General features: G+C 39.1%; 1 protein-coding gene across 1 annotated transcript in view; it reads left to right on the top strand.

Moving 5' to 3' along the window:
• The window catches only part of CERS4 (ceramide synthase 4), a 501,010-nt gene that overhangs the window by 391,967 nt on the left and 94,331 nt on the right, over window positions 1-14,712 (top strand). Inside the window, exon 9 of the mRNA XM_053703019.1 lies at window positions 7,847-7,953. Within this exon, the coding sequence (XP_053558994.1) occupies window positions 7,847-7,953 (107 nt within the window). The remainder of the gene's footprint in view (window positions 1-7,846; window positions 7,954-14,712) is intronic.

The following is a 14,712-nucleotide window of genomic DNA, read 5'->3' on the forward strand; positions in this document are numbered from 1 at the left end:
CATAGTCAAAGCTGTGCTTGTGTGACACTCAAAAGCAAACAGCAGGTGAGAAAATCAGAAGCTCCAATCCATGTCTATATTCTCAGGAGTTAAACACATAAAAAAACAAACGGCTAGATTACAAGTTTTCCGTTATGAGTGAAAAAGCATTGTTACGCTTCATAATGCTGCTTTTTTCCCCTAACGCCGCTATTACAAGTCTTGTAGGTATAGGTGTACCGCCCACCTTTTTGGCCGTCACGCAACATCAGTACCGCACCTTTTAAAAAGTCCTTTTTCAATGGGACTCCCATAGCGCCGGTATTGCAAGTTTGCCTGGAAGGCCACACTATAACCACAAGATCCGTACCGTCATCTGAAGTCAGTAGTTATGAGATTTAGGTTACAACTCTGTAGTATAAAATTAAAGTGTTAAAAAGTACACTAACACCCATAAACTACCTATTAACCCCTAAACCGAGGCACTCCCGCATCGCAAACACTAAAATAAAATTATTAACCCCTAATCTGGCACTCCGGACATTGCCACCACTAAATAAAATTATTAATCCCTATTCCGCTGCTCCCCAACATTGTCGCCACTATAATAAACCTATTAACCCCTAAACCGCCACCCTCCCACATCGCAAACACTATTTAACGATTATTAACCCCTACTCTGCCGTCCGCTCACACCGCCGCTATAATAAACCTATTAACCACTAAACCACAAGCCCCCCACAACGAAATATACTAAAATAAATTATTAACCCCTAAACCTCTGACCTCCCACATCATTAAGTCTACATAAATATATTAACGCCTAACCCTAACGTAACCCTAAGCCTAACACCCCCTAACTTAAATATAATTAAAATAAATCTAAATAAACCTTACAATTATTACCTAAATAATTCCTATTTAAAACTAAATACATACCTGTAAAATAAAACCTAAGCTAGCTACAATATAACTAATAGTTATATTGTAGCTATCTTCGGTTTTATTTTTATTTCACAGCTAAGTTTGTATTTATTTTAACTAGGTAGATTAGTTAGTAAATAGTTATTAACTATTTAATAACTACCTAGTTAAAATAAATACAAAGTTACCTGTAAAATAAAACCTAACCTGCCTTACACTAAAAACTAACATTACAATAAAATAAATTATTAAAATACAATTTTATAACTTACAAAAAAAATAAACACTAAAGTATACAAAATAAAAAACAAAATGATCAAAAATAAAAACGAATTACTCTTAATCTAATAGCCCTATCAAAATAAAAAAGCCCCCCAAAATAAAAAAAACCCTAGCCTACACTAAACTGCCAATGCCATTAGCATTGCCCCAAAGAAATCAGCTCTTTTATCTGTAAAAAAAAAAATACAAACACCCCCTAACAGTAAAACCCACCACAAAACCAACCAACCCCCCCCCCCAAATAAAAACCTATCTAAATAATCCTAAAATAACCATTGCCCTGAAAAGGGCATTTGGAAGGGCATTGCCCTTAAAAGGGCATTTAGCTCTTTTACATTGCCCAAACCCTAAGCTAAAAAAAAAAAACCCACCCAAAAAATCCTTAATAAAACCTAACACTAACCCCCGACTTACAGTTATCGAAGTCCGAACATCCATCCTCATCCAGCTGGCGAAGTCTTCTTCCAAGTGGAAAGAAGTCTTCATCCAGGAGCCCTCTTCGATCTTCATCCATCCGGCGAAGTCCTCAGCCAATCGAGAAGAAGTCTTCATCCAGACGGGTCAATCTTCAAGACATACGGCGCGGAGCATCCTCTTCTTACGATCGTCGCTGGAAAATGAAGGTTCCCTTTAAGTGAGGTCATCCAAGATGGCGTCCCTTACATTCCTATTGGCTGAAATATTTCTATCAGCCAATAGGAATTAAAGGGGAAAAATCCTATTGGCTGTTGCAATGAGCCAGTAGGATTAAGCTTTCATCCTATTGGCTGATTGGAATAGCCAATAGAATGATAGCTCAATCCTATTGGCTGATTAGCTGTGAAATAAAAATAAAACCTAAGATAACTACAATATAACTATTAGTTATATTGTAGCACCCTTAGGTTTTATTTTACAGGTAAGTATGTATTTAGTTTTAAATATGAATTATTTAGGTAATAATTGTAAGGTTTATTTTGATTTATTTTAATTATATTTAAGTTAAGGGGTGTTAGGATTAGTCTTAGGGTTACGTTAGGGTTATGCTTAGAGTTAGGTTTAGGGATTAATATATTTATTTAGTGTTAGTGATGTTGGAGGCCAGAGGCTTAGGGGTTAATAACTGTAATGTAGGTGGCAGCGATGTTAAGGGCGGCAGATTAGGGGTTAATAAATGTATTTAGGTGGCTGCGATGTTAGGGGCAGCAGATTGGGGTTAATAACTGTATGTAGGTGACGGCGATATCAGGAGTGGCAGATTAGGGGTTAATAGTTTTATTTAGGAGGTGGTGGTGGTGTTAGGGGCAACAGATTAGGGGTTAATAACATTATGTAGGTGGTAGCGATGTCGGGGGCGGCAGATTAAGAGTGTTTAGACGTGATTTTTATGTTAGGGTGTTAGGTTTAAACATAACCTTTTCTTTCCCCATAGAAATCAATGGGGCTGCGTTACGGAGCCTTTGTTTCCGCGATCGCAGGTGTTAGGCTTCTTTTTTGCTGGCTCTCCCCATTGATGTCTATGGGGAAATCGTGCACGAGCACGTCAAAGCAGCGCTTATATTTGGGTGCGGTATGGAGCTCAACGCAACCATATCGCCCGTACAAGCCTGCTTTTTGTAAACTTTTTTTTGTGGCGGTCGTTAATTTCCCTATAGCGCTGAAAACTCGTAATCTAGCTGAAAGTTAATTTATTTAAAAATAAAATGCTCTAACAGAATAGAGCATTGTGATTTTACATTAGAATGTCCCTTGAATTTTTTTTTACAAATATGTTTGCTTAGATGCTGTTGTAGTTAACGGGATGGGAAACCCACTTTTTTCTTTCACGATTCAGATTCACGATGCAATTTTAAACAATTTTCCATTACTTCTATTATCAAATTTGTTTTGTTCTTAATGTAAACTTTGTTGAAGGAGCAGAAATGCACTTCATGGAGCTAGCTAAAGACATCAGGAAAGCCAATCACAAATGGCATATATCTGCAGCTACCAATCAGCATCTAACTCCCAGTAGTGCTTTGCTGCTCCTGAGCTTACCGGTGTATTCAACAAAGGATACTAAGTGAACAAAACAAATTAGATTATTGCAGTAATTTGGAAAGTTGTTTAAAATTGTATGCACTTTTTGAATCTTAAAATAAAAAAAATTAAGTTTAATTTCTATTTAAATGAGACAAGTTGATGTTATATTTGATTTTTACTACAGATTGGAAATACACCAGGTCACATAATGGTTTGAAAATTATCCAAGGGCATCATCTAGCAGTTTCCAGTGCATCACTTCTGAGAACATGTAGAGTATATAAACAATAACATTCATGCTATACAAATAAACAATAATATTAATTAAAAAACACTCAATATGGGTCACAGTGTGTGTCTGGTTCTGTGTACTGTGTCCAGTGAAACAAATGTGTATAACTATAGAATTATCCTGCACAACAGATTTACAAAGCAGCCCACTGTTGCCTCATACTTTAGTGAGTCAACTCCGTAGGATAAAGTAAATAAAAGGGCCATAGAGATTGAATATTTAGTGTTTGAATGTTCAGTTAATTGGCCACTGGATGCAGATTCTCATGAAGCAGAAACAGTTTTTTTTTTATATAAGGTGTCTCAAATACCTCTGGGCTTCATGTAGTAAAATGCAGAGAAATCCTCTGTAGTGAGAGAGGACCAAATTGAATATAAGGAGACAAGGTTAAAGGGACATGAATGTCAAAATTAAACTGTAATTTTAAGTGACTTTTAATTCTATTATCAAATTTATTTCCATTTAAAGGGGAGGAGAGTCCACGGCTTCATTCATTACTGTTGGGAATTCAGAACCTGGCCACCAGGAGGAGGCAAAGACACCCCAGCCAAAGGCTTAAAGGGACAGTCTAGTCAAAATTAAACTTTCATGATTCAGATAGGGCATGCAATTTTAAACAACTTTCCAATTTACTTCTATTATCTAATTTGCTCAATTCTTTAGATATCCTTTGTTGAAGAAATAGCAATGCACATGTGAGAGCCAATCACACAAGGCCTTTATGTGCAGCAACCAATCAGCAGCTACTGAGCATATCTAGATATGCTTTTCAGCAAGTGATATCAAGAGAATGAAGCAAATTAGATAATAGAAGTAAATTAAAAAGTTGTTTAAAATGACATGCTCTTTCTAAATCACGAAAGAAAAAAAATTGGTTTCATGTCCCTTAAAATACCTCCCCCACTTCCCTCCTCCCCCAGTCATTCTTTGCCTTTCGTCACAGGAGGACGGCAGAGAAGTGCCAAAGATCGAAGTAGTCTCTTATGGAGGGTAGTACTCTTTGCATTGGGACTGGATTTTTAAGTAGTCCTGTCAGCCTCTCAGTGAGAGCCTGGGCAAAAGTTAGAGTCTGGAGATGCAGGGAGAGTCTTTCTGCGAAACCATGTCGACTCATATTAACAGCTCCACAAGCAATAACAGTGTTGACGAGTTTCGCTGCCTGCTTTCTACACTCAAGTCCATGTCAGGAGCGAGGCTACTAACCTGTCACACTTGAAGGGCCGTGTTCCTGTTCCACGGCATAGATTCTGGTAAGATTGTTTCATTTTTTATTACATAATGATAACACGGAAAACAGGGTCACAGTCACAGTGTGATGCCTTTTATCTTTTAAGAATCAAGGGTTAATATTCCTTTATATATGATATTTTTTATTGTGTCATTGCTGCTTTATGTGCGAGATGAGGCACTGGCAATGTGTGGAACTTTCAGGTGACTTACAGGAGTACGGCGCAGCCTTTTTTGGAGCATTTTCTCCTTAGGCAGGGGCTGTCCTTCCAAGTATTCCATGTGACCGGGTGTGGCTATCTATCTTACTCTGTTGATCCACGGCGCAGGAGAAAAAGCGTTTTCTGTAGTCCGGGTCAAAGGAGGTAATGAGTGCCCCGGCCATTGGAGGTTATAAAGGTGCCTATATATTAAGTTAATCTAGTCAATAATAACAGTGCAAGCTATGGAGGACTCTGACGTGTTTATTGTGAGGAGGTTCTAGTAGATCAGCCTGCTCAACTATGTTCCACATGCCTTAATAAAGTTACAACATCTAAAAGCAAACTGATGTCTAGTACTACTGAGCCGTCCACCTCTGAGGGTTTCCCGTCCCGTGAGGTGCGTTCCCTGCATCTATCTCCAATTGCACATGCAGCGCTCCAGGGTCCAACCATTACTCCTGCGGGAGAGATCCGTTGGCCATCAGATTTTGCGTATCAACTGCAAACGGCGGTATCGAAAGTGTTCCATGCCTTACCACGTTCTGCTAAGCGCAAGCGTAGGGCGTATCTTGGTGGCCCGGTTGTCTATGCCTGTGGAAATATCTGAGGTGTTAAACGATGACGAGGCCCACTCCGATACATTGGAGGAGGCCCCTTCTGGGTCGGAGTCCGTGTCATCTAAACCTCCGGTTGCGGAGGAGCCTGAATTTAGGTTTAGGATGGAAAATTTGCGCTTTTTGCTGAAACAAGTGTTTTCTACCCTGGAAGTTCCGGAGCCGAAACTCCCAGAGGAACCTGCGATTCCAGAGCTTGATAAGGTATATGAGGACAGGGTGGTGCCTCAGGCCTTCCCGGTTCCTGTTAAGATGGCAAATATTATCAAGAATGAATGGGAGCGATTAGGTTCTTTCTTTTCCCCTTTAAGAAGCTGTTCCCCGTTTCGGACTCTCAGCTTGAGCAAACATGACCTCTAAGTCGAGGCTGTTGTCCCTGCCTTTTCAAGGAAAGATTCTGTTCGGTCCAGGATTGGATTTGATCATATCCACGGTTACGGGAGGTAAGGGCGCTTTCCTACCACAGAATAAGAAGGCTTAGCCTAAAGGATCTACTTTTCGTCCTTTTTTGTGTGGGCAAGGCCCAGCGCCAGCAGCCCGCCATGAAAGCGGACCAATCCAAGGGAACTTGGAAACCAGCTCATGCTTGGAACAAGTCTAAGCAGTCAGTCAGTTCTCTGAAAGGTCAAATTTCTGCTTGATCTATTTTGTTGCACAAGCGTCTGGCAGGTGTGCCAGATGTTCAATCTTTTTGTCAGGCCCTAGTCAGAATTAGGCTTGTGTTTAAACCTGTTGCTCCTCCTTGGAGCCTTCACCTTGTTCTTAAAGTTTTGAAGCAGGCTCCATTTGAACCAATGCATTCCATAGATATTAAGTTGTTATCTTGGAAGGTTTTGTTTCTTATTGCTATCTCTTCTGCTCAGAGATTCTCAGAGCTCTCGGCTTTGCAGTGTGATTCACCTTACCTTATCTTTCATGCGGATAAGGCGGTCCTGCGTACTAAGTTGGATTTCTCACTAAAGTGGTTGCGGATAGAAATATTAATCAGGAAATTGTTGTTCCTTCTCTCTGTCCCAATCCTTCTTCTCATAAGTAATGTCTGTGCATGCTCTAAAATTCTACCTACAGACGACTAAGGATTTTTCGCCAGTCTTCTCAGGAAAGCGTAAGGGTCAGAAAGCTACTGCTACTTCTCTTTCTCTCTGGTTGAGAAGTATTATTTGTTTTGCTTATGAGACAGCTGGTCAGCAGCCTCCTGAGAGAATTACGGCTCATTCCACGAGGGCTGTCTCCTCTTCTTGGGCTTTCAAAAACGAAGCTTCTGTGGAACAGATTTGCAAGGCTGCAACTTGGTCCTCTCTGCATACTTTTTCCAAATTTTGCAAATTTGATAGTTTTGCCTCGGCTGAGGCTTCTTTTGGGAGAAAAGTTCTTCAAGCGGTGGTGCCTTCTGTTTTGGTCTGCCCGTCTTGTTTTCCCTCCCTAGTCATTCCGTGTCCTCTAGCTTGGGTATTGGTTCCCACTAGTAATTGATGACGTCGTGGACTCCCCATATCTTAGGAAAGAAAACAAAATGAATGCTTACCTGATAAATGTATTTATTTCTGGATATGGAGAGTCCACGACCCCACCCATACTTTAAGACAGTTATTTTTTACTAAACCTCAGGTATCTCTACACCTTTGGGTAGGGGAGTGACATTAAACAGCTTTGCTGTGGTGTTCTTTGCCTGATATTCCCACTAGTAATTGATGATGTTGTGGACTCTCCATATCCGGAAAGAAAGAAATTTATCAGGTAAGCATACATTTAGTTTTTTTGTCTTTGGCTCCCCAGAGGTAGTCTGCTAGCTCCCAGTAGTGCATTGCTGCTTTGTAGCTGACTTGAACTATGTTTCTAACCCCTTTTGCATTAGTTAAAGGGACATGAAACCCACAACTTTTTTGATTCAGATAGAGCATGAGATTTTAAACAACTTTCCAGTTTACTTCGATTATGTAATTTGTTTTGTTCTCTTGGTATACTTTGTTTAAATGGATACCTAGGTAGGCTCAGGAGCTGCTGATTGGTGGTTGCACATTTATGCTTTGTTTTATTGGCTCACCAAATGCATTCAGCTAGCTTCCAGTAGTGCATTGCTGCTTCTTCAGAAAAGGATACCAAGGGAATGAAGCAAATGTCATAATAGAAGCAAATTGGAACGCTGTTTACGAATTGCATTCTCTCTCTGACAGAAAAAGATTAGGTTTTATGTCCCTTTAAAAATAGTAAATATGCAAGGAAATATTAGTTTACCTTATATTTAAATTGACTAGACATAAATGTTTTTCCAGCTGATGTTTCATGATTTTATTTCTTAACTAGACTTTATTTTTACTTCCTAGTTAACAAAGATGTTTATTTACACAAAGTGGAAGAGAGTATGTGACACCCTGTTCATCATTTTTGCAGCAGTCTTCATTGTCACCCGTCTTGTTCTGCTTCCAACCAGGTGAGTTGTGCGCAGTTGATCTAGCTGTTTGTCTATCTATTCATCTATCTATTTAAAGGGACATTGTAGCCCACAACTGTCATGCTCTCATTCGTTAGAGGATGCAATTTTTGCACTACTTACCATGGAATACTAGGGGCTAGATCAGTGCTTCTTAGCGCAGGCCAGATTTTCATATCTAAACTAGAGCACAGGTGAATTAATCAGCTGATTGGTTAGAGCAGGTTAGTAATCATGTTGATTATTTCACCTGTGCTCTAGTTCAGATAAAAAAATAAAGATATTTTACCTCAAAAGTTTCTCAGTAGCCGCATCCCATTGTAAATTACTTCTAAGCAGCAAATCAGTATGTCTGTCCCGGGACAGCAGAAGGAGCGAGCTTACGTGCACTCTCCTCTTATTTCCCTATTCAGTGTAAGGAAGTTTAATATGAAATCTGAGATCACAGTAAAAGAGTTCATGACCGCAGCACTGCTGATGCTGATTGGCTGCTGTTCATTTCTTTCTTTCTTTTTTTTTTTTACCTGCAGCTGGGCTGCAGCTGAGTATAACTTTTTACACAGAACTTACTCTGCTGAGCTGAGGAAATTGTGAGGTAAAATCTCTTATTTTTCTACATAGAGATGCTCAGGTGATATTTTCCTGTCAGCTTTTTACAGTTATACTGCATCAGTTTAAAGTGATTTAGCATATGAGTATTATGTCCCTTTAAGAAGCACTGGGCTAGATTTAGGTTTGCCACCTCAGCCATATTTTCCTGGACACGTATGAGTTACAGATGGTTCAGAAACATTAATAGTGTTGTCCAGGGTCACTATTCATGTGCTGTTTAGGTGCGCAATACACGTTGTGTAACTCATGAGTGTCCATGAAAAAATGGTTGAGGAAGCAACCATAGCTAGATTACAAGTGGAGCGCAATCTATATCGCAGGGTACGTTGTCCTTTGCACAACTTTCCCTCAGAATAAGACTCTGGTGTTATAAGTGGCCGGTTAAATATTTTGACCAAAACATATTAGCACAATCAAAACTGTTTTAACTTACCCTATACATTTAATGGATAGTGCAGAGGTGCTATTACTAGGGTTGACACCTCAGACATGTTTTCCTGGACACTTGTGGGTTACACATGCTGCAGGGTGTGCAGTAAGGAACATGTATTGTGTTGTTTAACAGCACTATTCATATTCCTCCCTGCACACCCTGCAGCATGTGTAACTTATAAGTGTTCTGTATTTTAAGAGACCGGTGGCAACCCTAGCTATTACTACTATACTAAAGTTATTAACCCCTAAACCTAAGTCTAACCCTAACACCCACTAACTTAAATATAATTAAAATAAATCTAAATCAAACCTACTATTAATAACTAAATAATTCCTATTTAAAACTAAATACTTACCTATAAAATAAACCCTAAGCTAGCTACTAGCTTAGGTTTTATTCTTATTTCACAGGCAAGTTTGTATTTATTTTAACTAGGTAGAATAGTTACTAAATAGTTATTAACTATTTAATAACTACCTAGCTAAAATAAATACAAATGTACCTGTTAAATAAAACATATCCTGCCTTACACTAACACCTAACCTTACACTAAAATAAAATAAATTACCTAAATCTATTTTGATAGGGCTATTAGATTAGGTTTAATTAGTTTAAATATCTTGTAATTTGTTTTTTATTTTGTGTAATTTAGTGTTTGTTTGTTTTTTGTAATTTAGTTAATTGTATTTAATTTAGGTAATTAATTTTAGTGTAAGGTTAGGTGTTAGTGTAAGGCAGGTTAGGTTTTATTTTACAGGTAAATTTGTATTTATTTTAGCTAGGTAGCTAGTAAATAGTTAATAACTATTTAGTAACTAGTCTACCTAGTTAAAATAAATACAAACTTGCCTGTAAAATAAAAATAAAACCTAAGCTAGCTACAATGTAACTATTAGTTATATTGTAGCTAGCTTAGGGTTTATTTTAGAGGTATTTAGTTTTAAATAGGAATTATTTAGTTATTAATAGTAAGTTTGATTTAGATTTATTTTAATTATATTTAAGTTAGTGAGGGTTAGGTTTAGGGGTTAATAACTTTAGTATAGTGGCGGCGACGTTGGGGGCAGCAGATTAGTGGTTAATAAATGTAGGTAGGTGGCGGCGATGTTAGGGATGGCAGATTAGGGGTTAATAATATTTAACTAGTGTTTGCGATGCGGGAGTACGGCGGCTTAGGGGTTAATATGTTTATTCTAGTGGCGGCAATGTCGGGAGCCGCAGATTAGGGGTTAATAATTTTATTTTAGTGTTTGCGATGCGGGAGGGCCTCGGTTTAGGGGTTAATAGGTAGTTTATGGGTGTTAGTGTACTTTTTAGCACTTTAGTTATGAGTTTTATGTTACAGCTTTGTAGCGTAAAACTCATAACTACTGACTTTAGAATGCGTTACGGATCTTGGCGGTATAGGGTGTACCGCTCACTTTTTGGTTCTATGATAATCCCATTGAAAAAAGACTTTACGCAATTTGCGTAAGTTGATTTGCGTTATGGCCAAAAGAGTGTGCGGTGCCCCTAAACCTGCAAGACTCGTAATAGCAGTGGTAGTGAAAAAGCAGCGTTATAACCTGATAACGCTGCTTTTTCACCATAACGCAAGACTCGTAATCTAGCCGTATGTATGCTCTTTAAATTTACCAGCTGTAATCTAACTATAGCCTTAGAATGCCCTTGATTTAAATATTATATATATTTAACAATTTCTTATACTTTACCAGGTCACCAGTTTGAGATTTCAGTTAATATCCAAATATGTCTATCGTCATATGTTTTAAGAGAATTATGCCCATTTGTAAGAGAATTAATCTTGATAGTTATCCACAAAGAGTGTCCCAAAATGGCAGCAAAGCTATCAGTCAAAATTTTAGCAAACAAAAGACCTCTTCTTTCTCCTATGCCTGAGCTGTTCAAGTGATAGGCCCCTCCCTTTTTGTATAATCATTGGTGTCTGTTGAATATGCCCTTAACGGAGCCGTCTTTCCATTGGCCCTCGGAGCTTGTCCCTCATTGGCTCATCTGGCTCTTCATGTGTTCCAATAGTCAATTTATTTGGCTGTCATACCATTTACAAATAACCAGAAATGCAGTTTTACCATCAAATATTGGTGCAGTTTAAATATCTCACCTTAAAATGTTTATTTAATATACTATAATTTCTTGTATTAATAAACTTATCTGGTCAGCATATATATCCCATTTAATACAATTTAGCATGTATTTATAGAGATTAAATATGGGTATGCTTCTAGCATGATATTAGTAAGCAATTAAACTGTCATTTATTTGCTCTCCCCAGAATCATAGCATTTAACATCCTGGCATGAAGTATATTTCACGTTTCTAATAATTTTTTAGTGCATAGATTTATGTTTATGATCAATATTCATAGGACATCTTGTTGTCTGAAAAATAAAGAAACAGATGTTGTTATTTTGAAATAAACATTTATACATTTACTATACAGCTATTTATTAAGTTCAGCAAATACTTACCTAATATGTTACTGTTAGGCACTGCTTCTTAGGTCCACAAATACACATTTTTATACAATATTGAAAATTATACAAGTTGTAATTTAAACATAGTTGTACTTTAAAAATGAATTTCCAAGTTGCAATGCAACATGTGTTTCTGCTTGTCAGTACAAATGTTTATCTGAGCTTTAGGGGCAATTAACAGGTCTGTACTAATTACTATATTCTCAGAATTTCTGTTTGCTTATCTGACTTATTCACAGACTCTATTCTCCAACATCCTATGATGTATGCTGGTTTGGTTGATTATCAGGTCCCTTCCCCTGTTTTTAAAAAGATGTTTCCTGTTGCGGACTCCATTTGTGACTCTTGGCGCACCGTGCCTAAATTAGAAGGAGCTTTCTCCAACATAGGTGTGTCCGGTCCACGGCGTCATCCTTACTTGTGGGATATTCTCTTCCCCAACAGGAAATGGCAAAGAGCCCAGCAAAGCTGGTCACATGATCCCTCCTAGGCTCCGCCTACCCCAGTCATTCTCTTTGCCGTTGTACAGGCAACATCTCCACGGAGATGGCTTAGAGTTTTTTAGTGTTTAACTGTAGTTTTTATTATTCAATCAAGAGTTTGTTATTTTGAAATAGTGCTGGTATGTACTATTTACTCAGAAACAGAAAAGAGATGAAGATTTCTGTTTGTATGAGGAAAATGATTTTAGCAACCGTCACTAAAATCCATGGCTGTTCCACACAGGACTGTTGAGAGCAATTAACTTCAGTTGGGGGAACAGTGAGCAGTCTCTTGCTGCTTGAGGTATGACACATTCTAACAAGACGATGTAATGCTGGAAGCTGTCATTTTCCCTCTGGGATCCGGTAAGCCATGTTTATTACGATTGTAAATAAGGGCTTCAAAAAGGGCTTATTTAGACTGTAGACTTTTTTTGGGCTAAATCGATTGATTATTAACACATATTTAGCCTTGAGGAATCATTTTATCCGGGTATTTTGATATAATAATATCGGCAGGCACTGTTTTAGACACCTTATTCTTTAGGGGCTTTCCCAAAGCATAGGCAGAGCCTCATTTTCGCGCCGGTGTTGCGCACTTGTTTTTGAGAGGCATGGCATGCAGTCGCATGTGAGAGGAGCTCTGATACTTAGAAAAGACTTTCTGAAGGCGTCATTTGGTATCGTATTCCCCTTGGGGCTTGGTTGGGTCTCAGCAAAGCAGATACCAGGGACTGTAAAGGGGTTAAAGTTCAAAACGGCTCCGGTTCCGTTATTTTAAGGGTTAAAGCTTCCAAATTTGGTGTGCAATACTTTTAAGGCTTTAAGACACTGTGGTGAAAATTTGGTGAATTTTGAACAATTCCTTCATGTTTTTTCGCATTTGCTGTAATAAAGTGTGTTCAGTTTAAAATTTAAAGTGACAGTAACGGTTTTATTTTAAAACGTTTTTTGTACTTGTTATCAAGTTTATGCCTGTTTAACATGTCTGAACTACCAGATAGACTGTGTTCTGAATGTGGGGAAGCCAGAATTCCTATTCATTTAAATAAATGTGATTTATGTGACAATGACAATGATGCCCAAGATGATTCCTCAAGTGAGGGGAGTAAGCATGGTACTGCATCATTCCCTCCTTCGTCTACACGAGTCTTGCCCACTCAGGAGGCCCCTAGTACATCTAGCGCGCCAATACTCCTTACTATGCAACAATTAACGGCTGTAATGGATAATTCTGTCAAAAACATTTTAGCCAAAATGAACACTTATCAGCGTAAGCGCGACTGCTCTGTTTTAGATACTGAAGAGCATGACGACGCTGATATTAATATTTCTGAAGGGCCCCTAACTCAGTCTGATGGGGCCAGGGAGGTTTTGTCTGAGGGAGAAATTACTGATTCAGGGAACATTTCTCAACAAGCTGAACCTGATATGATTGCATTTAAATTTAAGTTGGAACATCTCCGCATTCTGCTTAAGGAGGTATTATCCACTCTGGATGATTGTGACAAGTTGGTCATCCCAGAGAAACTATGTAAAATGGACAAGTTCCTAGAGGTGCCGGGGCTCCCAGAAGCTTTTCCTATACCCAAGCGGGTGGCGGACATTGTTAATAAAGAATGGGAAAGGCCCGGTATTCCTTTCGTCCCTCCCCCCATATTTAAAAAATTGTTTCCTATGGTCGACCCCAGAAAGGACTTATGGCAGACAGTCCCCAAGGTCGAGGGAGCGGTTTCCACTTTAAACAAACGCACCACTATACCCATAGAGGATAGTTGTGCTTTCAAAGATCCTATGGATAAAAAATTAGAAGGTTTGCTTAAAAAGATGTTTGTTCAGCAGGGTTACCTTCTACAACCAATTTCATGCGTTGTCCCTGTCGCTACAGCCGCATGTTTCTGGTTCGATGAGCTGATAAAGGCGGTCGACAGTGATTCTCCTCCTTATGAGGAGATTATGGACAGAATCAATGCTCTCAAATTGGCTAATTCTTTCACCCTAGACGCCACTTTGCAATTGGCTAGGTTAGCGGCTAAGAATTCTGGGTTTGCTATTGTGGCGCGCAGAGCGCTTTGGTTGAAATCTTGGTCGGCTGATGCGTCTTCCAAGAACAAGCTACTTAACATTCCTTTCAAGGGGAAAACGCTGTTTGGCCCTGACTTGAAAGAGATTATCTCGGATATCACTGGGGGTAAGGGCCACGCCCTTCCTCAGGATCGGCCTTTCAAGGCAAAAAATAAACCTAATTTTCGTCCCTTTCGTAGAAACGGACCAGCCCAAAGTGCTACGTCCTCTAAGCAAGAGGGTAATACTTCTCAAGCCAAGCCAGCTTGGAGACCAATGCAAGGCTGGAACAAGGGAAAGCAGGCCAAGAAACCTGCCACTGCTACCAAGACAGCATGAAATGTTGGCCCCCGATCCGGGACCGGATCTGGTGGGGGGCAGACTCTCTCTCTTCGCTCAGGCTTGGGCAAGAGATGTTCTGGATCCTTGGGTGCTAGAAATAGTCTCCCAAGGTTATCTTCTGGAATTCAAGGGACTTCCCCCAAGGGGGAGGTTCCACAGGTCTCAGTTGTCTTCAGACCACATAAAAAGACAGGCATTCTTACATTGTGTAGAAGACCTGTTAAAAATGGGAGTGATTCATCCCGTTCCATTAAGAGAACAAGGGATGGGGTTCTACTCCAATCTGTTTATAGTTCCCAAAAAAGAGGGAACGTTCAGACCAATCTTA

This window comes from Bombina bombina, chromosome 2 (assembly GCF_027579735.1).
Source record: "Bombina bombina isolate aBomBom1 chromosome 2, aBomBom1.pri, whole genome shotgun sequence".
NCBI classification, from domain to species: domain Eukaryota; kingdom Metazoa; phylum Chordata; class Amphibia; order Anura; family Bombinatoridae; genus Bombina; species Bombina bombina.